The sequence below is a fragment of the Panthera leo genome, chromosome B2, assembly GCF_018350215.1.
Source record: "Panthera leo isolate Ple1 chromosome B2, P.leo_Ple1_pat1.1, whole genome shotgun sequence".
Taxonomy (NCBI): domain Eukaryota; kingdom Metazoa; phylum Chordata; class Mammalia; order Carnivora; family Felidae; genus Panthera; species Panthera leo.
The window spans coordinates 94,153,738-94,178,249 of NC_056683.1; the positions used below are offsets into that span (position 1 = coordinate 94,153,738).

At 42.7% G+C, this 24,512-nt stretch overlaps 1 protein-coding gene across 1 annotated transcript in view; it reads right to left on the reverse strand.

Annotated features, from left to right (window-relative positions):
* Positions 1-17,227: 17,227 nt before the first annotated feature.
* The window catches only part of BVES (blood vessel epicardial substance), a 33,696-nt gene continuing 26,411 nt past the window's right edge, over positions 17,228-24,512 (reverse strand). The window contains exon 8 of the mRNA XM_042937370.1: positions 17,228-17,622. Within this exon, the coding sequence (XP_042793304.1) occupies positions 17,498-17,622 (125 nt within the window). The 3' untranslated portion in view covers positions 17,228-17,497. The remainder of the gene's footprint in view (positions 17,623-24,512) is intronic.

Below are 24,512 nucleotides of genomic sequence, written 5' to 3' on the forward strand. Positions count from 1 at the left end.
CCGGTTTTGGGTGGTGAAGGAAGAGAGTCCAACACAGAAGAAACAGCATAAACAGAAGACTGGAGTCAAGACGAAGCAGTTCATGTTCAGTCAACCAGTAAAGAGATGAATGTGGTGGGACAAATTATTAAAAAAAGAAACAAAAAAAACCAAAACAATTTTATGAATGCATTAGAGGTCAACCAAAGCATCCAGGAACCTTTCAGACATCCAACTTTGAAAGAAAGGAAAAGCACAGGAGGTGAGTACCCCATTTACCCTCAGCTTTTCCCCACAGGGCACCTCCAGCTACCTGAGGTGCCACAGAATGATAAAAACCCAAAAGGAAGTGGCCGTCTTTCTGAGGAAACAAATTCAGGACTGTCAAAACAAAAATTGAGAGACAAATCCCAGAGAGGAGGGATCACAAAGAAGTGATCTTTCTATAGAGTCTTTTCAAGTCATTGAGTAAAAAAGACTCCACAGAAAACCACAGCTGAGATCAAGGCCACAACTAAGAGGAGGCAAGAGGCACCCAGAGTAAAATTTAAAGAGGTGCTTATGATAGAGTGGTACCTAGCCCTAAGCACCTCCCTTGTCTCACCTTAGTCCAGCCCCTGGCTGGGAGGCTAATGAAGTTAAAGGTGTTCTCATCAACTAGTGCTAGAGAAAGAGAGCTTGAATTTCAAGCCTCGGAGTTAAATGGGCTTTGGTAAACACCTAGGCTTGGTGTCCGGATTTCAGAAGGGCTAACCCCTAGGAATAATGGTCATGTCCTAAGAGTACAGTTCCTACACTAGGGAAAGGGCAAAATTGAAGTAGACCAGCCCTAACAAAGCCTAAAATTAACCCTGCATGGACCAAGGTGACAGTTGGTACGTTACCTACCTACCAAAAGAAAACAACCCTCCTTGGAAGAAGATAGCATCCAGAGCCTCTACAGATTTTCATCTAGAAAGTCTAACTTTCAATTAAAAAGTATGAAGCATGCAAATAAACAGGACCATTTGGCTAGAAACAGGAAAAGAACAGACATCAAAACACACAGGTAATTTGGCGACTGCAAGTATACAGGGACTTTAAAAATAACTGGTAAATAAATAGAGAAGATAAAAAGTCAAACAGATTTTAGAACCAAAAATTATAGTAACTGAAAATAAGAATTCAACAGATGGGTGTAACAACAAGTTGAAAGCAACAGGACAAACGATTGAAGACAAGTCAATAGAAAGTATCCAGATTTATGAACAGAGAAATTGTAATGGGGCAATATAGGTGAAACCCAATTACAGTGTTCTTTAAAAAAATAGCAACACAGTTGATACCATTTCTTTTAAATGGAAATGAAGAGGACAATAAATGCAATGCAGCAACTAGGAAAGGTAAAAATTAAGAATTTTTCAAGATAGGGGCGCCTGCCTGGGTGGCTTGGTTGAGTGTCCCACTTTGGCTAACGTCGTGATCTCGTGGTTCATGAGTTGGAGCCCCACATTGGGCTCTCTGCTGTCAGTATGGAGCCCGCTTCAGATCCTCTGTCCCCTCTCTCTCTCTGCCCCACCCCTGCCTGTGCTCTCTTTCTCAAAAATAAAAACAAATATCTAACAAAGAATTTTTCAAGATAAAAAATAGGCTTTTTTGTTTACTGTCTTATTTTTTAATGGGGAAATTGACAATATAGCAGAAATAATGAATGTGGAAAATCTACAGGTATTTACAAAATTATTACAAAGTTGTTTCCTTAACAAAATTATTACAATGTTACACAGCCTTGCCTCCCAACTTTCTCACTAAAATGGTAGCTAGAAGCCCTGTTGGACTTATGCTCTTTGTTTTTATCCTTGAAGGTGGATATCTTTCACACCTCATTGTGGGTTTGAAACCTAGTGAATCTGATAATAAAACAGAGAGGCTGAAAGACAAGATAGACTGATTCTAATACCAAGGAAAAGCAGCTCTTTGCCTTCATACCTTAATAGCATCTTCTCATGATCTGTCATTTACCCTTAAGGATACCAAGTGCACATTTGAAGGCAGAGGGAATCCCATGAGGAGAGAGATGGAAGCTTCTAGAAGATAGCCTAAGAATGGAACTACTTTCATGAAGGAACATGGGGGACAGGAGCTCTCACCACTTCTTTTGGTTGCCATTTTGGAGGGCTCTAGATTTTAGGGAGGGGGGAGCACAAAGATAATTTTGGTATGACAATAGAGCTCCCTAGACCATCATTGAGAAGCTTGGGCTTCAGGCGATCTGAATATTTATAAATGCTTAGAAACACATGAGCACTTCACGCTGGAGCACCCACGTGCTGGTTTGGAGAAGCCTGGTTCACTATATTTGTCCTCTCCAGGAAGTTACTGGGGAAAAGAATATAGTGCTTCACTGATAGGAGACTGACAAAATACAGGGAGTCCAGTATGCTTCCTTTTCTTTTTTGTAATAAAGAACCAATGTAAGGTCCATTCAGAACAATAGAAGGTCCCAGAATCAATCGTAGGCTTTCCTTATGCATACACAGAATTCTACATTTGTACTACCTACCCATTTTTGCATCTTATACAAGCTGTTCCTATTACAGTCTATCATTTTGTGATAGATTCTGGTCCTGTTTTCTTGTTATTTTCATGAAATTGATTTTTTTTCCTCTCAAAAACTATGGGTTCTCTTGTCTGCTTTACTTACTAGAAACAACTGAAATTTAAACGAAAACCTTTTCCTGCTATTCCTACAATTTCTGTCATCTTCAATTTAGAAATTAGCATATGTTACCCTTTATAATCCCCCCCACCCACCCAACACACACACACACACACACACACTTTCTGAAGTGGTTTCAAGTCTCTGGAAAATAGTCAATATTTCTGAGGTTGTGTGTTTCTTAAAACAAAATATCCACTTTAAAAGTTTCTTATCTGGGATACATGTGTGTACTTGGTTTCTAAAATTAATCAACGTTTTTGGGGGCACCTGGATGGCTCATTTGGTTGAGTGCCTTGATTTCAGCTCTGGTCATGATCCCAGGGTTGCACCAACTCCAGCCTTGGGGGTTTTGCTAAGACCCTAAATGACATAATTAATTTTGCTCTTTTGTCAAGAAAACTGGACTCCCACCTAAGTATGATGGCAGCCGCAATGCTGCAAAGCCAGTAAAAGCAAAGACAGCTTAAGAATCAAACCATGTTTACATTTGAATTAGTTCAAATAGATGTATTATTGATATGTGGTCTTTCTAATCATGTTTTCTTCTAGAAGTGTGCCCTCACTATTAGCATGTCAGATAGTTCAAGTTCTATTTATCACTTGTTTCACTTAGATAACCATGTCCCATATTCAGGTCGTGGCAGTGATCTCTACATTGGCTCTTCAAATTCTCTTATTTCTTCATGAAAATAATTCTGTACAAATAATTTACATCAGCTAGCCCAGATATAAATTTAGCTACTCCTGTGGTAAAGTTGCTTTTGCCACTCACCCAAAGCAATCCATTTAAAACAACATAATCTAATTGTGATCATAATATACTTTCTCAAGGTAGAATATTTGGAAAATACAAAGGAGGGGCTGAAATATGAGGAACTGTTGAAGCATTCTGGAGGTGTCCCACAGGCCTCTCTGTTCCCCTATGTTGGCATTTTCTTTTTGTTTAGAAATACTGTACAACATTTATAAACTGATGAGACATATCAGATTGCTGGGGAAAATTTAACATAGAACCAAGTGGTTGGAAGACACCCCAGAATATCATTTGGCCCCATATTCTGTCCTCATCTAAAATTACAACAGATTATCCCAAGTAGTTTATTCCCAAAATCTGCCTAAGATTCCACATACTCCATTAGATCCCATCACAGTGTCTAATGTTCCCACACAAACCCAACCCTACCCAAAAACAAAACAAAACAAGCAATAATAAACTGTGGGCCAAGATCTAATTATTTAAGAAATCTCATTTCAAAGTGCAATGTTAACAACCTACAGTGTGGGGCACCTAGGTGGCTCGGTCAATTAAGCGTTTGACTCTTGATTTCCACTCATGTCATGATCTCACCGTTCATGAGATCCATGTCAATGCGTCAGGCTCTGCGTTGACAGCATGGAACCTGCTTGGGATTCTCTCTCTCCCTCTCTCTCTGCCCCTCCTTCAGTCGCTCACTCTTTCTCAAAATAAATAATAATAAATAAACATTCAAAAAAAACCCTATAGTGCTTCTTCTTCTTCTTCTCCTCCTCCTTCTTTTTTAGAGACAGAGAAAATGCGAGCTGGAGAGAAGAGCAGAAAGAGAGAGAGAAAGAATCTCAAGCAGGCTCCATGTTGAATGTGGACTCGAGGCTCTCAATCTCACAACTGTGGGATCATGACCTGAGCCAAAATCAAGAGTCTGATGCTCAAGTGACTGAGCTACCCAGATGCCCCATGCAGTGCTTCTTCTTAATTAAAAATTATTTTTTAATGAAGCACTATCCCAACTAAAATTTTCACTAGGGTGTAAAAGATAACCCACATAACTCAGCACAATCTAAACAGCATGTCCTAATGTAGTCCATGGTACAATGGGTCTGTGGAAGTGTAAAGGATGAAAGCCGAACTTTAAGAAACCACAGAACTGGGGCGCCTGGGTGGCTCAGTCGGTTGGGCGTCTGACTTCGGCTCAGGTCACGATCTCGCGGTCCATGAGTTCGAGGCCCGCGTCAGGCTCTGGGCTGATGGCTCAGAGCCTGGAGCCTGCTTCCAATTCTGTGTCTCCCTCTCTCTCTGCCCCTCCCCCATTCATGCTCTGTCTCTCTCTGTCCCAAAAATAGATAAACGTTAAAAAAAATTAAAAAAAAAAAAAAAGAAACCACAGAACTGTATGTAGTTCAATGATTCTGTGATTAAAGACCAACTATGATGCATGTCAGTTGCTTCACACTACCACCAGAGGGCACTCTTAACTAGTTTTCTGAAACAGTTTTACATTGCTTCATAGCAATTACTGGATTTCTCAATATTTCATATGATTGATAAACTTACCTAGGAAAATTTCTCCCAGGAAAAATATGCAGTTATAAGCAATGAACTTATGGGCTTTTATGCAGAAGACAAAGCCTGCCAATGTAGAGTTCATGATGATGAAGGTATATTGATACTGGTAACTTGTCTAGGACAAAATCTTTTAAGCATTTCTAGGCCCTTTTGTCATAAGAAATTTCAAAACTGTAAGCACCCATACTGCATTAAAAATACATGCTATATTACTAACCCATAAGTTCCTCACCCAACTTCCAAGCTATAAGAAATACAAGACTCCTAAAATTTTTAGTTAGGATTTTATTCCTTAAAACTTGGATGTTGTTCTTCTGAGACATTTTAACAGGTCTGTTCCCCCATTATCTGAGAAGAAACTTATCTTGTTAAAATGCTCACATGATCACACTCAGGTGTTCTGGGTTTTGGATTTGAATATTTGCACCTAGAAGCAAGGACAAATTAGATACAAGTTCCAAGAGAATTTCCAGGTATATTTTAGTGAAGAGATATTTCCTCTTAAGCTTCCACGTATGTGTCACTGGTTAATATAATAATAGCTTGCATTTTTATAGTGCTTTATAGTTTCCACAGTGCTTTAAGTATTGGGTTCTGACAAAGCCATTCTAAGGTAAAGATTGCAGATATTAATATTCCTATATTGCAAAGGAGTAAATGCTCAGATCACATGATCAGGCTTGGAGCTAGAAGAAACACCTCAGAATTCAAAGCGTTCTCTCATCCTGCACATCAGAACCAGGCAGGAAGCTTCCTTGTGACTCTGTTATTATTCAGGAAGCTACAGGGAGCCAAAGAAAGTGACTAAGGGAGCTTAAAGGATCAGAATCACACAACAACAGTAGTCAAAGGGTACAAAGTGCCAGTTATAAAATAAATAAGTCCTGAAGGTGTAATGTACAACATGGTGAGTGTAGTTAATGGTATGTGCTGTATATTTGTAAGTTGCTAATAGGGTCAATCTTTTTTTTTTAAGTGTATTTATTTATTTATTTTGAGAGAGAGGGAGAGGGGTCAGGGGCAGAGAGAGAGGAAGAGAATCCCAAGCAGGCCTGCACTGTCATTTTATACCCTGATGCGGGGCTCAAACCCATGAACCACGAGATCATGACCTGAACCAAAGTCGGCCTCTTAACTGACTGAGCCACCCAGGTACTCTTAAGAGGGTCAGTCTTAAAAGGTCTCATTATAAGAAAATAAATGTGTAGCTGTGTGTGGCAAAAAAAGAATGAGTGTTTTAAAAATGAAGGTTGAGGGGCGCCTGGGTGGCGCAGTCGGTTAAGCGTCTGACTTCAGCCAGGTCACCATCTCGAGGTCCGTGAGTTCAAGCCCCACGTCAGGCTCTGGGCTGATGGCTCAGAGCCTGGAGCCTGTTTCAGATTCTGTGTCTCCCTCTCTCTCTGCCCCTCCCCCGTTCATGCTCTGTCTCTCTCTGTCCCAAAAATAAATAAAAAACGTTGAAAAAAAAATTAAAAATAAATAAATAAATAAATAAATAAATAAAATAAAATAAAAATGAAGGTTGATATACACGGAAAAAATAAAACGACCCACCATCTAAACTGCCTACATTTGCTTTGGTCTGAATGTCTCCATCTATGCCACCCACATCTACCATTCATTCCTGAAACCACAAACTAGCCACTGCTACTCCTTTATGTTTGCTAAAGCAGAAAGCCAGACCAGGAAAGCGTTTGCCTACAATATCTGGAGCAGCCTGCAGCTGTACCCAAATCACCTGCGACGCCTGGACCTTCCTCCAAACTGGAGATTCTCCCATTTACTACCCACTGAGTCATCTGCAGAGCTTTTGAGAACGCCCAGAAGAATTACATCAGAATCTCCGATGCCAATGTGCAGCAGGGTTAAGAACCATTATTCTGGGTATACTGAGTACCTAAGAGCTCCCGGAGTATTCAAACTGGTTCCCTAAGTGATTTTTTAAATAAAAGCTTGAAAACTATTGGCCTAGAGGGGGGAAAAAAAAGGTTGTGTTTTACTGGAAGCCATTGGGTCGTGAATGAGAATACTTGGATTTTAGTTTTTCTTGGGCTCAACTTTCCTAGGCATAGTCTCCTTATCTGCTAATAAAAGATTTGTACTAGTTAAGGGGACATCTAAGTGTGGTTGTCATAATGGCAGCATCCACACCATCGGGGAACTTGCTAGAAATGTAGCCTTCTGGGCCCTTCCCTAGATGGGAGCCAAACACTGGTTTGATTGGTGGGGCCTTTAAGGAGACTCCGGATGGCTCTGGTGCCCACTCAAGTGTGAGAACTTCTGGTCTAGTTGAAATGTACATACTCTATCTGCTCTGAAATTCTACAGTTCTGTCCCCTTTGGGGGAAAATCTCGATCACCACCATCCGAGAAGGGCTAAGAAGGGGTTTTTCAGCAAGCTGCCAGCTTTGATAAGAACTTTCAAGAACCCCTTTCAATAGTATAAAAGAAAACATTAAATGCTTGCTGATGAAAGGGCCCAACACAGTTGTGGGCACGGATAATGCTACCATGATTTCAAACCAACACAGCATTTGTGAATGACAGGGCAGGGATGGGACTGCCCTGGATAGGAAGGACACCCAGACGGTCAGGCTGCTGCTGAGACATTGCCTAACCCCCCAAATCATCCCAACCAGAAAAAAGAGTCCTAACTCAGCTGGATGATGCGGGACACATGTAACAAGGAGATACCATGTCAGCCTTTAAGGAGGACACACACTTGAAATTATGGACAACAGAGCTAGAAGAGTCCTCACCTGGTTTAACCTCATTTTACAGATGAAACTGAGATCCAAATAGGTGACGTGACCTGCCCAATGTCCTAGCAATCAAACGGCAACAGGAATAGAAGTCTCCTGAGCATTTGAGTACTCTTCCTTCTCTCTCTCTGGGGTCTAGATAAACTTCTTTCCACTCTTCCTATTGTCAAAACTTGGCCATAGTGTGTTTCACGCATATCCATCCCACCTGCTCACAGTTCTTCAATGGTCACCATGGAGAGACGAGCAAGATTATTAGTTCAAAATAATGTGTTAAGTGGGGGTGTCTGGGTGACTCAGTCAGTTAAGCGTCTCATTCAGCTCAGGTCATGATCTCATGGTTCGTGAGTTTGAGCCCCACATTGGGTTCCGTGCTGACAGCACATGAGCTTGTGTGGGATTCTCTCTCCTTCTGTCTCTGCCCCTCCCCTGCTCATGCTCTCCCCCCACCCCTCTCTCTCTCTCTTTCTCAAGTAATAAAATAAACTTAAAAAACTAACATGGTAAGCGTGGACACAGCTCAACATATTCTTCCTTCTCTTGGAGTAGAACCTCATGGAGAGCACCATTTAACCTCACACTGGTGTCTTCCACCTACAAGCCACCATAGAGAGGTGCCTACAACCTTCTTCCCCTGCCTACTGCTTTCTAGGGCTACTTTCTCAAGTCCGGATGGACTCTTCTCTTGCCCCAGCCAAATGTGTCCAGGAAGACTGCAGCCTGTGAATGCTGGGCTCTCGGGCGTTCATTATTTCTGCTGTAAGCAGAAGGGGCTGTGGTAACTGTTCTCTGCCCTGCTTGTCCCTCAGGTCCTGCTGGCACTGACCCCTGGCTTTGTGGTTGCCAAGATTTCAGAAACCTTAAGGATTAGACTTGACAACCAAAGGAAAGAAGGAAAAGGGAGGAGAACATTTACTGAGCACCAACTACCTGCTGGGGAAAGGTCTAGTGTACATGTGAAGACAGGGCAGACTTAAAAAGCTTGACAACTTGCCTAAGATCACATGGTCAGAGACAATGTTCAGAACTGCTTCTGTCTGACTTCAAATCCATGTCCAAGGAGAAAGCGCACGACTCGGGCCAGTGCTTTCGAGCTCCTTTGAGCTAAGAGGGAGGTTGAGGTGACAACAGAGATAAGAAATCTGTTTGGCATAACATGTAACTAAGACCCACATTTTCACGTAAAGGATAGATTTTTTCCTTAGGATAGATTATTTTGAAGGTCAATATCGGTTTTTTTAAAATAATTAATTTTATTTTTAATTTTTTTACATGTATTTGTTTTTGATAGAGAGAGAGAGGGAGAGAGAGAGAAAACACAAGTGGGGGAGGGGCAGAGACAGAAGAAGACACAGAATCCGAAGCAGGCTCCAGGCTCTGAGCTGTCAGCACAGAGCGTGACACAGGCTCAAGCCCATGAACCGTGAGATCATGACCTAAGCCGAAGTCTGTGCTTAACTGAATGAGCCACCCAGGTGCCCCTGGCTTATAATTTTTCTTAAAAAAATATGCTTCCTGTATAATGTACAAAAAAATGTAAAGTATTATAATTATTCTTACCAACAAAACATATCAGTACTAATAAGGAGAAGCATTAAAAGAGATCAGATGAGAATAACAAAAATAGTGAGAAGCACATTGAAAAAGTTTAGCTAGGGGCCCAAGGTAACAGAAGCCATTTTAAGAGAAATGAATTCAGAGCAGATGAATATCTGGTAATTCTGTTTTATGTGCAGTGTGGCTGGCCCTTTGGAGATTTGAGCCTGAGGTTTGTCCCCTGCCTGAGCTCCTTCAAAGGCACTGTGTTCCCCCCAGTCAGCCTCTGCAAAAATGACATATTTATATGTAACTACTAACAGACGCGAGTCGGTCTATAAGTTTTCATCATCTGTGGGTGGATAGCAGGAAGTAAATGGCTATAATCATTTTTGCCTCAAGGCTGCCTTCCTTATAAGAACCGTTTTATAGTTGTGGGACTTCCATTTATCAGATGTGAGGTAGCATAGCTTGGTTCAAATCACATTTTGTTCTGTTGGCCTGTCACGCAAGGAGTCGGCATAAAATCCCAAGCCACAGTGTTTCTTCTCCAGAGAAGGCCCTGGAGCTAGCCCAGTGATGCAAGTCCTACAGTGTAACATGCAGCCAAGACAAGTAAACAGGGGAAGAAGCATAGAAAGCCTTAGCTAAAAGCCGAAGGAGGGGAATTTTCTCATGACAGGAGGAAGGAGGAGGCCAGGCCAGCTTTCAAGTCAGTAGGGATACCTTCGTCCCTAGTAAACAGCAAGGAAAGATTAATGTAGTGTCTAATCTCCAAGACCCAGGGGGGCAGTGACCAGGAGGACACCGATCTAGGCAATGTCGGCACTGTGAAAATGGCCCCAAAGTGGAATGAGAACAAGGCCTAGGAGTAGAGGCCTTGGAAAGACCTTACTTTTCCTAGTTGTCAGGTGGAACTAGGAACGTGCCCAGGGCAAGCACATGTCCTTGATCCTGTCTGCTCCCATGTCAGCTGTGGAGCCTTTCTATGGAGAGTGACAGTTTATCCCCAGGGCACTGCCCACGCAGGAATGGTGGTCATTTCGGGCGGATGAGCCAGTGTGTGCTGAGCTCGAAGAAGGGTGCAGAGTCACCAGCCTGGCTAGTGTGCAGGGGAGGAGGGATTGGACCTGGGAGGGCTTGGTGGCCCCACTAGGAATGCAGGCTTTTCTCTGCACACAAGGAGGCTCCATAAGAAAGTGCCCGTTTCTGTTTGCAAATTTTCAAGTTACTCTGATGGTTAACACAAAGATTGACTGGCAAAAGCGAGGCCCCAGTCAGAGAAAGACATTGGGGCTCTAATGCAGGAGCCAGGGGACAGCTACAGAGGCCAGGTGTGGAGGCGCTCAGAGGATGGTGATGCTTGTTATTGTATTTAAACATAATAATAGGGGTGCCTGGGTGGCTCAGTCAGTTGAGCGTCTGACCTCGGCTCAGGTCATGATTTCGCGGTCTGTGAGTTTGAGCCCCATGTCAGGCCCTGTGCTGACAGCTCAGAGCCTGGAGCCTGCTTGGGATTCTGTGTCTCCCTTTCTCTCTGCCCCTTCCCCCCTCACACTCTGTCTCTCTCAAAAATAAACATTAAAAAATTAAAAAATAAAAATAAAAACCTCATTACATGTTATTATAAACATTTTTCTTGAAAAAAAGCTATTTTACACAACAAAGCAAAACAAAAAAAAACAAGAAGAGCATTGTTTTACACTTTTGCAAATCTCTTTTTCTTTTTAATTTTTTTTAACGTTTTATTTTTGAGACAGAGAGAGACAGAGCATGAACGGGGGAGGGCCAGAGAGAGAGGGAGACACAGAATCTGAAACAGGCTCCAGGCTCTGAGCTGTCAGCACAGAGCTCGATGCGGGACTCGAACTCACGGACCGCGAGATCATGACCTGGGCCGAAGTCGGCTGCTTAACTGACTGAGCCACCCAGGCGCCCCTTTTTCTTTTCTTTCTTTCTTTCTTTCTTTCTTTCTTTTTTTTTTTTTTTTACACTTTCGCAAATCTCTTGAAAGTCTGACTTAATGGAACACAGAACTGGATTTTCACACCTACTTTTGCGTCATTTTGCTTCCTTACATGAAGACAGTCTGGCCTCATGGAGGAGTATTTTAATATCCTTTAGAGATACTTGTGGATATTCTTGATACTCAACAAGTGATCGTTTTTATTTTTATTTTTATTTTTTTTATTTTTTTTTAAATTAATGTTTATTTACTTTTGAGAGAGAGAGAGCACACAAGCGAGAGAACACATGAGCAGGGGAGGGGCAGAGAGAGGGAGAGAGACAGAATCCCAAGCAGGCTCTGTGCTCTCAGCCCAGAGCCCGATGCGGGGCTTGAACTCACAAACCATGAGATCATGACCCGAGCCAAAGTCGGTCACCCAACCGACTGAGCCACTCAGGCGCCCCAACAAGTGATCGTTTTTAAAAAATATTTATGTATTTTTGAGAGAAAGGGAGAGCACAAGGGAGGGAGGGACAGAGAAGGGGGAGGGACAGAGGATCTGAAGTGGGCCCTGCACCAACAGCTTCAGTGCTGATGGCAGCAAGCCCACTGCAGGGCTCGAACTTGTGAACTGTGACATTACGACCTGAGCCCAGGTCAGATGTTCAACCGACTGAGCCACCTAAGCACCCCAAAAAGTGACAGTTTCTTAAAGGTTAGTTGTAATACAGAATCTGAAACCGTACCAACGACCCCTTTCTGCTGTTACAGTGGTTGAGATTGCACTTGGAATGGATCTTATCTCTATATGATATTTTGCAACATCCTGCATGGTCACTTAGAAAATATTGGTTTAAGGGCACCTGGGTGGCTGAGTTGGTTAAGCGCTTCACTTTGGCTCAGGTCGTGAGATCACGGTTTGTGAGTTCGAGCCCTGCATCAGGCTCTCTGCAGTCAGCATGGAGCCCGCTTTGGATTATCTTTCTCCCTCTCTCTTTCTCTGCGCCGCCCCCTTGCTCTCGCTCTCTTTCTCAAAAATAAACATTAAGAAGAAAAAGAAAATACTGGCTTAGTGAATTACACAGATTTCTAAATATTAATACATCTTTTCAAAATAGAAGATCAAAAAGTCCCATTCATCACACACACACACACACACCCCCCTTATCAGAAAAATCTTTATGTATTGGGAAGCTGTCAATCTCACCGTGCTATCTTCGATTTAGAAATCTGTGTCTCCAGCCCAGACCCCTCCACTGAGTTCCAGACTGACTTAACCAACTACCTACTTGCTGAGCCCCCTCAAACTCAGCATGACAAAAGTATACTTAGTCCTCTCAAACCCAGTGCCATGCTATGTCCCTAGACAGGAAATCACAGTAGCAACTGGAGGCATAGATCTTTGAGAAGCCCTCTCCCTCACCACATCTGCTCCCACAGATCCATACCTAAGTCCTGTCAAGTTTACCTCATGATGCGCTATAGCCACATCTGTCCACAGGAAACCCCTAAGTGGACACAGATGGAAACTCCTAGGTACCATATCACAGACTTAGGAAAGGGAAAGTTGCCCCAAACTTAGCTCAGCAGAAGTTCGGGGCTCGGCACCTGACTTTAGGTTTAGGTGACATGGCTTACTGAGCAGCAGAATCATTCATTCCTTTTATGGCAGTATAAGATGCCCCTTCCATTTGGATCTGGTCTTGGGGCTGATCAGGACAAGTTTTTGGGTGCCAAGGACCTACTACGAAGGGCCAAGAGATGGGCTCTCAAATTCCCATTCCAATTCCTAGGACAGACGAGGGAAGAAAATGTAGGTTCCTTCAAGAATAGGAGAACTGGTGGGGCACGTGGGTGGTTCAGTCAGTTAAGCGTCCAACTTCTCCTCAGATCATGATCTCACAGTTCGTGAGTTTGAGCCCTTTGTCGGGCTCTGTGCTGACAGCTGGGAGCCTGGAGCCTGCTTCAGAATATGTGTCTCCCTCTCTCTCTGTCCCTCCCCCAATCATGCTCTGTCTCTGTCTCTGTCTCTCTCTCTCTCAAAAATAAATAAATATTAAAGTAATAACAGTAAAAAAACAGAATAAGAAGACTGGTCTCTCTTGCCCACCACACAATAGATCCAGGGGTGATTTTCTGCCTTCTTCATGTGACTCCTTCTGTTGTTAAACCTTATGAAACTAGAAGAGAATGTTCAAATAAAGGGGAGGAAAATGTTGAAATCTATATAACCCTATAGTGAAACTCTGAAGGCTTTCAATTGCTGCATCTAGTCAACACTGTCATGCCGCCTCTTTTTGTGGCCAAAGGGAGCCAAGATGGCAAAGCTCTGAAATTAAGTGGAACTGACCCAAGACCACCCCCTTTGTACATCTGCTCAGATTCCTAAACCAGAGCAAATCCCACGACCTGAAGGTAACTGAACCAATCCTCGCCCGTAGGCATGGAGTCAGAGCAAACCAGCTATATGTAAGAGGAATGAAATAAAAAACATGCATATTTTCTAAGTAAGAAATTTATTTGATCAAATGACAGTATATGAAGATATTTCAAACCAGAAGGCTCTATTCGGACAAAATGTAAATTGATTATAAAGTAAATGGCATCAATGTAAATGGCACCTAAAAACAGAAAGAGCGGGTTTCCTATAAACGTGTCTGTATAAAGTATTAATAAAATCCTCTTGTACTTTAAAACTAGGTTGCAAGTATAACAGAATAACCTGTAAATAGTACTTAAAAGCAGGTTTTTAAAAGGACACTATATCGTCACACGCAAGGTATTTGGGGCTTCTATGAGAATCGAAGAAAGGCTGTCAGTGAGAAAACAGCCGTGACCACACTGCAACCTTGAGTTCCCTACACAGTATTCTATCCTTTCAGGTCCTTGGGAATTTGAATCGAACAGGTGAGAATTTCTAATCACTCTGGTTGGGGATCATGAGAAACAGAAATTGGGAAACCAGGGTTGGAAAAAAGGAAGGGAAGGGAAACCGAGGCATGGCAAGGTCAGAGGTTTTTGGAGAGAGGCTTTAGAAATGTCCAAAGAAATGGATAAAAGAAATAAATAACTGTGACCCCTTGAGGCTGCACTGTGGGGTCTGCAGGGAGGAGGGCACCGGGCAGGACGCGGGCATGCAGGGACTGACCTGCGTGCCGAGTGCTTGCTGGGCACTACCACACATGCACCAGCATCACAGTCTTCCCTGGAGGCTGGAGTCATTGCCTGGGTGCACCAGGGACAAGGCAGAATGTGTAGGTTACAACTCTCCCCGAAGACTTTTTCTGGCATCCAAGAAGCCCCGTCTTTGGGCCCATGACAGGACCCAGAAGGCAGGAATTAGCAGTTCCGAGTTATAAAATCAGAAAAGCTTCAGACGTGTGGAAGGAGAGCCAAACATGAAGAAGTTGGCATCTGCCAGTGCGTGCGAATTAGCAGCAAAGCACAAAGGTGTCCAATGACAAAAGGACAATTGAACTAGAGGGAGAAGTGGAAGAGATCTCAGAAAGCAACAGTTGGTAACTGACCATTATATAGCACCCGTTGTTACTAATTTAAGATACATAAACATCATTGAGTTTTTATCTAGTATCTCTGCTATTATTTTATAAATAGAAATATGAGGGCTTTCAAAACATTACAAATGACACATATATTCTGGTATAAATGTTACACTCCTGATTCATACAGTGGACTCAATGCTACAATTAAACATAGTAGATTTGGGGTTATATATAGAACAATTTTTGCAGATCATTTTCTGAACCTTGGTCACACAGCTAAATGGACACCAAAAAACACAGGAAGCATCTTAGTGGTGGTTTTGGCAGCAAACATGTTTTTTTTGTCTATGTATTTATGCCTTATACAAAGATACGCTTGTTCACTTGTACAAATGAATTCAAAGTCACCCATAGGAGATCTTACACTTAAAACTGTTCTGTTTTCTTATCTTGCTTCTTTGCTATCAAGTCTATGTGGGAGGGCTCCTCAGTGGCTTGCGTCTCCTTTTCCCCAAGTCTCACTGTCTTGAGAGGTGTGTATTTAAAAACAGTTTTATGTTTCCCATTCAGGCTAAGTGGCCCTTTTCAGATTCCTAAGCTTGAGATTACAATCTTTGTTTTCAATAACACGGATGTGTGTGCACGCGCCCACACGGATTTTAATAAAAACAGCGAATGAATTCACATCATCTAATTTTTTCAGTGTGCCTTTAAAAATGTTTGTTCCCAGCTTCACAGAAAAAAACCTCTAAACACATGCAGGTTGATCATGAGAGACGACCCTTTCCAATGTCTGAGCTTGACCAAGTGAGATATACCTGAAGATGGGTCAGGCTAGGGAAACCCCAAGGTTCTGTGAATCCACAAGAACATTAAAAACACAGCCTCAGCAGAATCTAAAATTACTTTCTATTCAGGGAAGGATGTAATTTCTAATTACTCTATAGAGTGATTTTGTAAATGAGTCTTAGGCGTGTATAAACTAAATGGTCTACATGACCTTACTCTAACAGTTAGAGGAAAGCAGTTCTAACGCCATTACATTATAGTTATCCACACATGTGATCTCGGGCACAGCAAAAAGACTTCACCCGAATGAATCTTTACAATCTTAAAGCCAAGGCTAAGTCGTTCATCTGTGCTTCTGTTCCCCAAAATAAATTCATAATGTAGAAAACTGACGAGGCCACTCTAATAGGAAAGTGAAATCAGCCTTTCTACTGTGATGTTAATAAATCAACATTTGATAAAGACGTTAGGAGCCAAATTCCCAGTCTGTGGAAATCTTCTTAGTGAGTGGCCGAGCATGTAAATTTAAATCCAGTGAAATTACTAAAATAATTAGCCTCAAAAAAATGGATTTAGGAAAATGAGGTGACCCCAGACTAGCTTATCTACCTTCTCTAACAGAAATCATCTCTTGGCAAGAGATGTTGTTTTTGGCTCAGCTCACTTGAAAATAATTTCATTTGCAATTTTTCTTAGCTATTTAATATAACAGGGGACTGACTCAAGTTGGTTCTGGTGGATAAAATAAAATCAACATGATGTATGACATAGCATAGCCAATCAATGGGCTTCACCCAACTGAGTGCCACAGTCACACTGCCCTGTTTGACCGACGATTTCAGCAAACTTCTTATCTCCCACCATAAATGCCACTGTTTCCTGAAACATGATTCTAGTAGAAAAGAGAGATCTGGAATCAAAGCCCTCACTGCAACATCTAGGTTGGGTGCCCATCACCTGACTGATGGGGAACTGTCTGCCCCCAAAGCTGTGTTCACATTTGGAACCCTGGCACTGGGTATCTGGCAAACATTTTAAAAAGACATCGATTGCTCTGGAGGAACAGTCTGAAACCTCAGAATACCGACCAAAGAATAAAAATTGCTCCTTCAATCACCTCACTCTGTAACATTTGCTTGGCCACTTGACTCCCTACCCCGAGGAAAGCATATTCCCCACACCAGGGTGTGTGGGACAAGATGGCCCCAAATCACAGGTAAGTCGAGTTTGGCCATAGGTCAAACTGAGCTCAGAATCCTTCCATCTGCTATCTTTCCAGCTTTGGGTTTCAGACCCGATTATAAATAGCATGATATAAGGGTAATGTGCAAAGTCTGAAGAGTTTTGTTCATTATGAAGCTATCTACACAATGCTCAAATAAGTAAGGGGATCTAGTGGAGTGATGTGTCTGACTTGGGAGGGGGAAAAACAAAAACGAAACACATAAAAAACGCCAGTCAAATCACATCTTTCTTTAAAAATTTCCAGCTAAAAAATCAATTAAACAAGGCCTGAGAATCCCTGCTTTCTAATGCCATCTCAACCTCGGTTTCAAACTTATACTTTCGTTAAAACTATCAAATAGACAACCCCATTGCCACAGTGGAGAAAAAAACGTGAGGAAAATGAACCACAACTTGGAGAAAGTAAGTGAAAAGGCATTTGCATTGACAGAGTGCTAAGAACAATAATATATCTAGAAAATACTGTGAAAATATATATCTCAAAATAGAACTAGGTTTAGTCAGAAGGCTCAGTAAAACAACTGCTTAAAAAGCTGATCAATAAAAAGGAGAGCGAAAATAACCTTTGCAGGTTTTGACCTTTCCTTACTTTCCTACCCACAGACCACCAGTGCTCAAGCAGAGTGATCAATGAGTCATGAAGAAGTGCTGGTATTTTTCAGGATCTCTTCAAGACAGTTTCCATCTTGGTAACTTGGCCCCGCTGTCTGATCAAGGCAACTGATGGATTTTGAATGTATTTGGAGACGCGGGCTCAAAGACCTCATCGTCATCTTCCACCCCTTCTTCTATTGGTTTCATCTTGGCAGAGCCCCGCTGGTGTGGGGATGGCACATCTGTCAAAGACACAGAAAGAAAAACCACTTAATGGACAGCCTGCCCTGATGTTGGTGTGATGTGTCAGTTATTATCTCCAAATGGAAAGTAAAATTTCTGGGAATCTATAGTTGGCACCGGGAATGCAACTTCTCTACAGATTGTATTTGCGATTCAATATTTCAATACAACAACGAGGTCAAGAAACGATTCTCAGTCATGAGAACACGTGTGGAATGGATTCCACTATACATGCTTGGATGATATGAGCTTCTCAAACACACGCAGTTTCCAGTGGGCTGCCCTAATGTCTGATTAGGACTCAGAATGCATGTTTCTGCATTAATATCATACATGGTGACTTGAGTTCCTCAAAAGCTGATATAACTCCTAATTTCCATAAAGAATAGTTCCATCCTGAAGCTATGGAAGCTAACACCATCTAGAGCACCACCTAAAACAACAGTTCTTGCTACCACCTGCCCAGTCACTTCCTGGACTGATATGGGAGAGGGAGAGGAGGAAAGTAGATGAGAGGAGAGGGTGACAGGGACAGGGGAAGCAGGTAGAAGAAAATACAATCTCAAGTAGCAGATGGGGCAGGGGCATCCCTAAAGCCTTGTAGGATGCCCTTACATCAAAGGAGCTAAGTAACAAATGACTCAGGAGTGCCTAGGTGGCTCAGTCGGTTAAGCGTCCGACTTCAGCTCCCGTGGTGATCTTGAGGTCCATGAGTTCGAGCCCTGAGCCCAGTTCTGTGCTGACAACTCAAAGCCTGGAGCCTGTTTCAGATTCCTTCTCTCTCTGTCTGCCCCTCCCCAACTCACGACCTGTCTCTTTCTCTCTCAAAATAAATATATATATAAAAAACAATAGTCAGTCCCTCATTTGTCCATGCATTTGTCAAATGTTCATTGAGCATTTACCACATAAGACACACCATGATTGATGCAGAAAAAAATACGGTTTCAGAGTAAGAGTAGAAGTTACTACAAATAGGTACATAGACTTATCAAGGTGCTTAATGAACAACTCCCAGGACAGCATAAACTCCCTTCCACACAGTTTCCAAATTCAATGTCAGGATTTGTTGCGTCAGGGTCTCATCGGCCCCACCCACACTCGTGTGGCCCTCTTGCTGTCCTCTAACAGGATGGAAAGGATGGAACGGATGGAACGGTATTCTGTCAATTAGCCAATGCTGAACTCTGGCGGGCTGTGAGGTTGATAATGGAAGAACAATGGGTGAAACCTGACTTTCCAAATAGCTGGTATAGAGCAAGGGAGGATAATGGAAACTTGCTAAAACAGGAAGAACTGCTGTAAGAAATTTATCAAGATCAGCTGTTAATCCCTGGCAAGAGTCAGCAGCAGACAGCAGGGCTGAGGAGGAGGGGCGAGGCCAGCAGAGCCACACAGCACAGGGGCAGGCAGCATACATAGTGGTCAAGTCCCAAGGATAAGAAAACACGTCTGGGTTCAAAGCTCTGCTCTGCTCCTTCCTAGATGTGTGACCTGCACTCCATTACTCAGCCTCTCTAGGCCTCAGTTTCCATTATCCGTAGAAGGGGATATTCCCAGGACCTGCCTCATGGCGTTGTTGGGGGATGAAACAAAATAATCATGTGATGTGCTCAGCACGGTGCTGGGCACACAGAGAATGCCACTGGATGTTTATTATTAACTGCATAGTCCCAGTCATGCACTGGGGAGATGCCACTCCCAACAGCCACATCATCCAACATAAAAAAAGATATTAATTACACTGGGCTGGACTTTGGTTTGGCTAATGTGTTTGTTGGACATACATGGAAACTTCATTTTCAAGCATTTACAGTCAATTAAAATACTAAGTTTTCTGAGCACCTAGCTCAGTCAGTAGAGTGTACGACTCTTGATCTCATGGTTGTGGGTTTGAGCCCCACGTTGGGTGTAGAGATTATTTAAAAATAAAATCTTTAAAAATAATAAAAATACAGAGTCTTTTGAAAGACAACTGCTGACATACACTGTAGAAAATAAGCCTCTATTAAAATGTTCCAGAACACAACTCTGTCATAGAGCAAGCCCGGCAGAATCTCCCAGGCAAGCTCTTTTTATCCTTTTTCATGCAGAGGACAACACAACCACCAAACACGAGCTTTAAATGGCATGTATACTCAGATGGCAATGAATGTCTGAGCTTCAAGTGTGAGCTTGGGCAAGTTACTTCACTTCTCGGTCCCTCAATTTCCCCATCTGTACAATAGGAATAATGCTATTAATCTACTTCATATGGTTGTTAAGAGGACTAAATGGCTTAATATAGTATATTAACTTGTATAGTATATATAGAAGTAATAGTAATAGTAATAGTAAAACAGTATTTTAACTTGTATATAACGACTTGTATAGTTCTTACATCAGTGCCTGGGATGTAATAATCACTTTGTCCATTTGTAAGTCAATAAAATGAGTGATTAATATGGTCTTTGGAGGAGAATGGCCTAAGGTAATTAGAAAACTTGCTAAAATTCATTATTGCCTCTAGGAATGTCAAATGAAAAGAAGTGGCTCTTGTACTCAAATAGGGGTTTGTGTTTCTCAATCTAAACTGTCCCGAGGGCAGTAAAATTGTCTTAAAAAAAACTGGCCATGGCCTTCATCATATGTCTAGCTTTAAGTAATGATCAAGCCTCATAAAACATTAGCTTAGGCTGAGTTTCCACAATCAGATAAACACTCTCAGAGCAGGGGTGCCTGGGTGGCTTAGTTGGTTAAGCATCTAACTCCTGATTTCTGCTCAGATCATGATCTCATGATTCTTGAGTTTGAGCACTGTGATGGGCTCTGTGCTGATAGCACGGAGCTATTTGGGATTCTTTCTCCATCTTTCTCTGCCCCTCCCCCACTCCCAATGTGTCTGTCTCTCCCAAATAAATAAACTTAAGAAAAATTTTAAAAAGATAGAAACCAATACTTCTTTAAAAAATTTTTTTTAAACATTTATTCATTTTTGAGAGACAGAGAGAAAGAGAGCACGAGTGGGGTAGGGGTAGAGAGAGAGGGAGACAGTATCTGAAGCAGGCTCCAGGCTCTGAGCCGTCAGCACAGAGCCCAATGCGGGGTTCGAACTCAAAAACACAACATCATGACCTGAGCCCAAGTTGGATGCTCAACCGACTGACCCGCCCAAGTGCCCCATTTAATTAAAACAAAAAAAAATTTTTTTAACAAGAAACCAAGACTTCTGATTGGTACTACTCCCATAATAAGGCAGCTTCTTCCTACGGTCTCATTCTTGTCACTCTTTCTCTCTCTCTCAAAATAAATAAATAAACTTAAAAAACCTCTCAGAACAAACAGCAAGATGGCATATCTAAGAGTATTAACCAAATCAATAATGTAGAGCATGCGAATGTAACTGTATAACACACATAACAGAAACACACCCCGTGTGTTTTGACTGGGGAAGTAGGACTAATTGATCTGGTTTTTAAGCCCATCTATCAAACCAGGGGTGACATTCTATAGCATCCTGTGGCTGCTATCTACATGTGGGCCAAAATGTTCTCTGCCCTCTCAGCTCCATCACCAATCGGTGCATTTTCCTACTGAGAGAGAATAAAGAGGGGACCCAACACAACTGGAAATGACCTGGTGAAAACCTTCTGAGAACTTTCAACTTCTCTGTGAAAGATTTTATTTGGTCCCCACTACATTTGCCTCAGCCAAGGAAGAGCTGGGGTGCTTACTACATAGCATTAAAAAGACAGTAATGCCGGAGTCACCCAGAGTCCTGGGGTGACACTGAAATGTGTCCAAGTCAGGCCTCCTTCCCCTTCCAGTCCAAGCTCTGGCAAACTCTCTGCTCCCCAAATCCAACCCACCCTTTCCATGTTCTCCTCTTGCTCTTCTCCCTACCTGGAATGGCCTCTTCACTTCCATCCCTACCTGTCAAATTCCTATCCATCCCTCACGATCAAGGTCAGACCCCACCTCCTTCCTCTGGAGTCTTCTGTAATTCCTTGTGTGGGGAGAGTCTATTATCTAGAGACCCACAGCCCTTCCACATTCTGTATTTCTTTGTGATCACAAGTACGTGTCTCTATCCCTTACTGGAAAACAAGCATGTTGAGGGCTGTAGACGTCTTCCCTCCTGCAGAAGTACCCCACACATAGCCAGGTCCTTGATGATTACTTAGTACAGGAGAATAATTACTTAGGACGTGAAACTCCACATGGGGCCTTCAGAAGGCTGATCCTGAGGATGAGGGAAAGATACACGGCCATCACCTTTAATGATTGATGGGTCAATTTTCCACTACACCAGTGGGGAACCACCAGCATTCCTCAAGCGCAGACTGGTCTCCTGCTACAGTAAAACCACACTATGAATGACTGTATTCTGTGTCAGGATCCCTGAGGCAAATCATTTTCATATAATTGACTCAACAACAGTGCTTATAGCCCAGGTTATAGCACGTGCTTATAGCATGGGCAACAGTGTATATAGCTTGATTTCGACAGTGCTCACAGCACGGGCAAGAGCACCATCCCCTCAGGTAAACATCAATAGGCTTGGTGGTATCATCACCTGCCACAGAGTTTTCATACAATCAGCAAGAAGAGCCCCTGAGTGATGACAAGGCACTAGAGGCTGGGTTAAATGTTAGGGAAATAAAAATGGATCGGTTGGGATCTCTGACTCGATATTATTTTATTTCTCAGGAACTCAGTGCGCTTTTCAGAGCAATTCATGCTCACCACATCCATGCTATTTTTCTACTTTATACTCAAAAGGGAAAGTGAAGACAACCCGGACAGCCCGAGAAAGAAGAGTGGGGAGGCTGCTGTGGATGAACACCTTCCTCACCAGCAAGTGAACCCCTCGGCACAATCAGATTCTGGCAGGATAAACCAGGTGGCCCTAACAGCCCTGCTCACATTCTTTTCACAGACTCTCATTTCAGGCTTGGTGGCTGGGTTGGCGCCCACAAGCCCCTCTGGTCCCAGCACCGACCACGGTACCCTGGCGCTCTCCCATCACCGGCAGGTGCCTGGGAAGGCAACAGGAATTCAGCCTGCCTTGTAGCTGCTGCAGGCTACCAAGTGCCAGCCGGATGCCTGAACCCTCAATAGGAATCAGGGTCGCAGAGAGAGTGCCCATGCTTTGTCCCAACCCCAGTTAGCCTGAGCCTCCTGTACCACTGAGGGCCAAGGGTGATGTTCACCCGGTCTAACTGCAGATGTGTCACTGTCACGGCCAGGAGAAAGGCAGGCTTTAGGGAGCAAGGAGCTCACCTGCCCTAGACCTGATGCTCTCTGACCTTGGCAGGAGACCTGCTGGTTCAGTGGAAAGACTAAGTCACCATTACTATGCTGCTAGAAAGAATTTCTTAGTCCACTAATAAGTTCAAATCCAATCCGGAGTGTGAACAACAACAAAACCCCTAAAAACTATTTTAAAAAAACAAAAACAAAAATGAGAGACGGAGGGGTGGTATTCTGCTTCAAGGGAACTATCTTAACATATCACAAGTTGAACATTAATAAATTCTTTCTACAAGTTTGCTTGGTTTTTCATTAACTTTATGCACTGATGTATCATCAGAAATTTGCCCAGAAGGCCCAACCTTACCTAGAGGTAAGAATGTGGGGAGAGGAGAGAGGAAGAAATGGAGCTTATCTTCACTTAAGTGCTTTTTCAAATTACTTTTGCCCCTCAAGGACATTGCTATGAGGTACGTGACCTCTGTACAATGCTTTACTTTTCAATTTATTTCAAATTCTAGACAGGCAAATCATTCCATATCCATAAATTTTCCAGAAAACTGATTTTTATCCTTCTTCTGTTAAAACCACTTTTACAGCTGGGAGACAGAAGTGGTTAACTACATCCTTTGGATTTTTTTATAATTAAGAAGAGATAATTAGCATTATTTTCTGCTATTAGCCATAATCATCTTCTACTTGGCTCTGGGTGCCAGTTAACACAGTTTATTATAAAACTATGTAAAACAAATAGTCTCAGACTGAGCTGCAATCCAGATTTATCTGGTGTGAAATTGTTAAACAGTTATGTCAAGAGTTGCTGTTGCTTGGGGATGTTTCCTATTGCACCCAGTGGCAAAAAAATCTTCTGTCAAAAAGACGTCTACACCCCTTCCGTAGATCCCAGTGCACCGAGAAGGCACAGTCAGTGGAGCAGAACTTCCTCTGAGCTGTGCACCACTTTCAATGTGTTCAGCTGAGAGAGAGAACGGCAACATCAGGCAGCAATCCTGAGCAGAAGAAAGAAAAACTCAAACTCAAAAACAGGGGCTTTGAGCAAATGTAGAAGATGGAGGTTTAGAAGAGCCCTGAACCAAACAGTGGCCCCTTGCACTCATGCCAGATCACGGCGGGTGACAACACTTGTGGAAGATTTGGATCTGGGAGGCAGTCTTTCCTCAGCAGACCTGTTCAGATAGCAGCCAGGGCCAGATCCTAGTTGAGGAGGACAGGAGTTTGCACTGAGGTCCACTGTGTATCCTGCAAGTATAAGCACGTCACGGGGCTTAGCCTGCCCCACCAGACCCTTTCCTGTCTAACATTCCCAAAGTAACACAGGAAGCCTTTTTACATCAGGACCAGGGAGATCTTATGTAACAATCAGTCAAATTCCGGTATCCAGAGAAGTGAAAAATTAGGTAAGAGAAATTCCTTTTTTTTCTTTTTAAATTTTTTTTTCTTAATGTTTTTTTTATTTATTTTGGAGACAGAGCATGAGCAGGGAAGGGGCAGAGAGAGAGGGAGACACAGAATCGGAAGCAGGCTCCAGGCTCTGAGCCATCAGCACAGAGCCCGATGCGGGGCTCGAACTCACAGACTGTGAGATCATGACCTGAGGTGAAGTCGGACGCTCAACCGACTGAGCCACCCAGGCGCT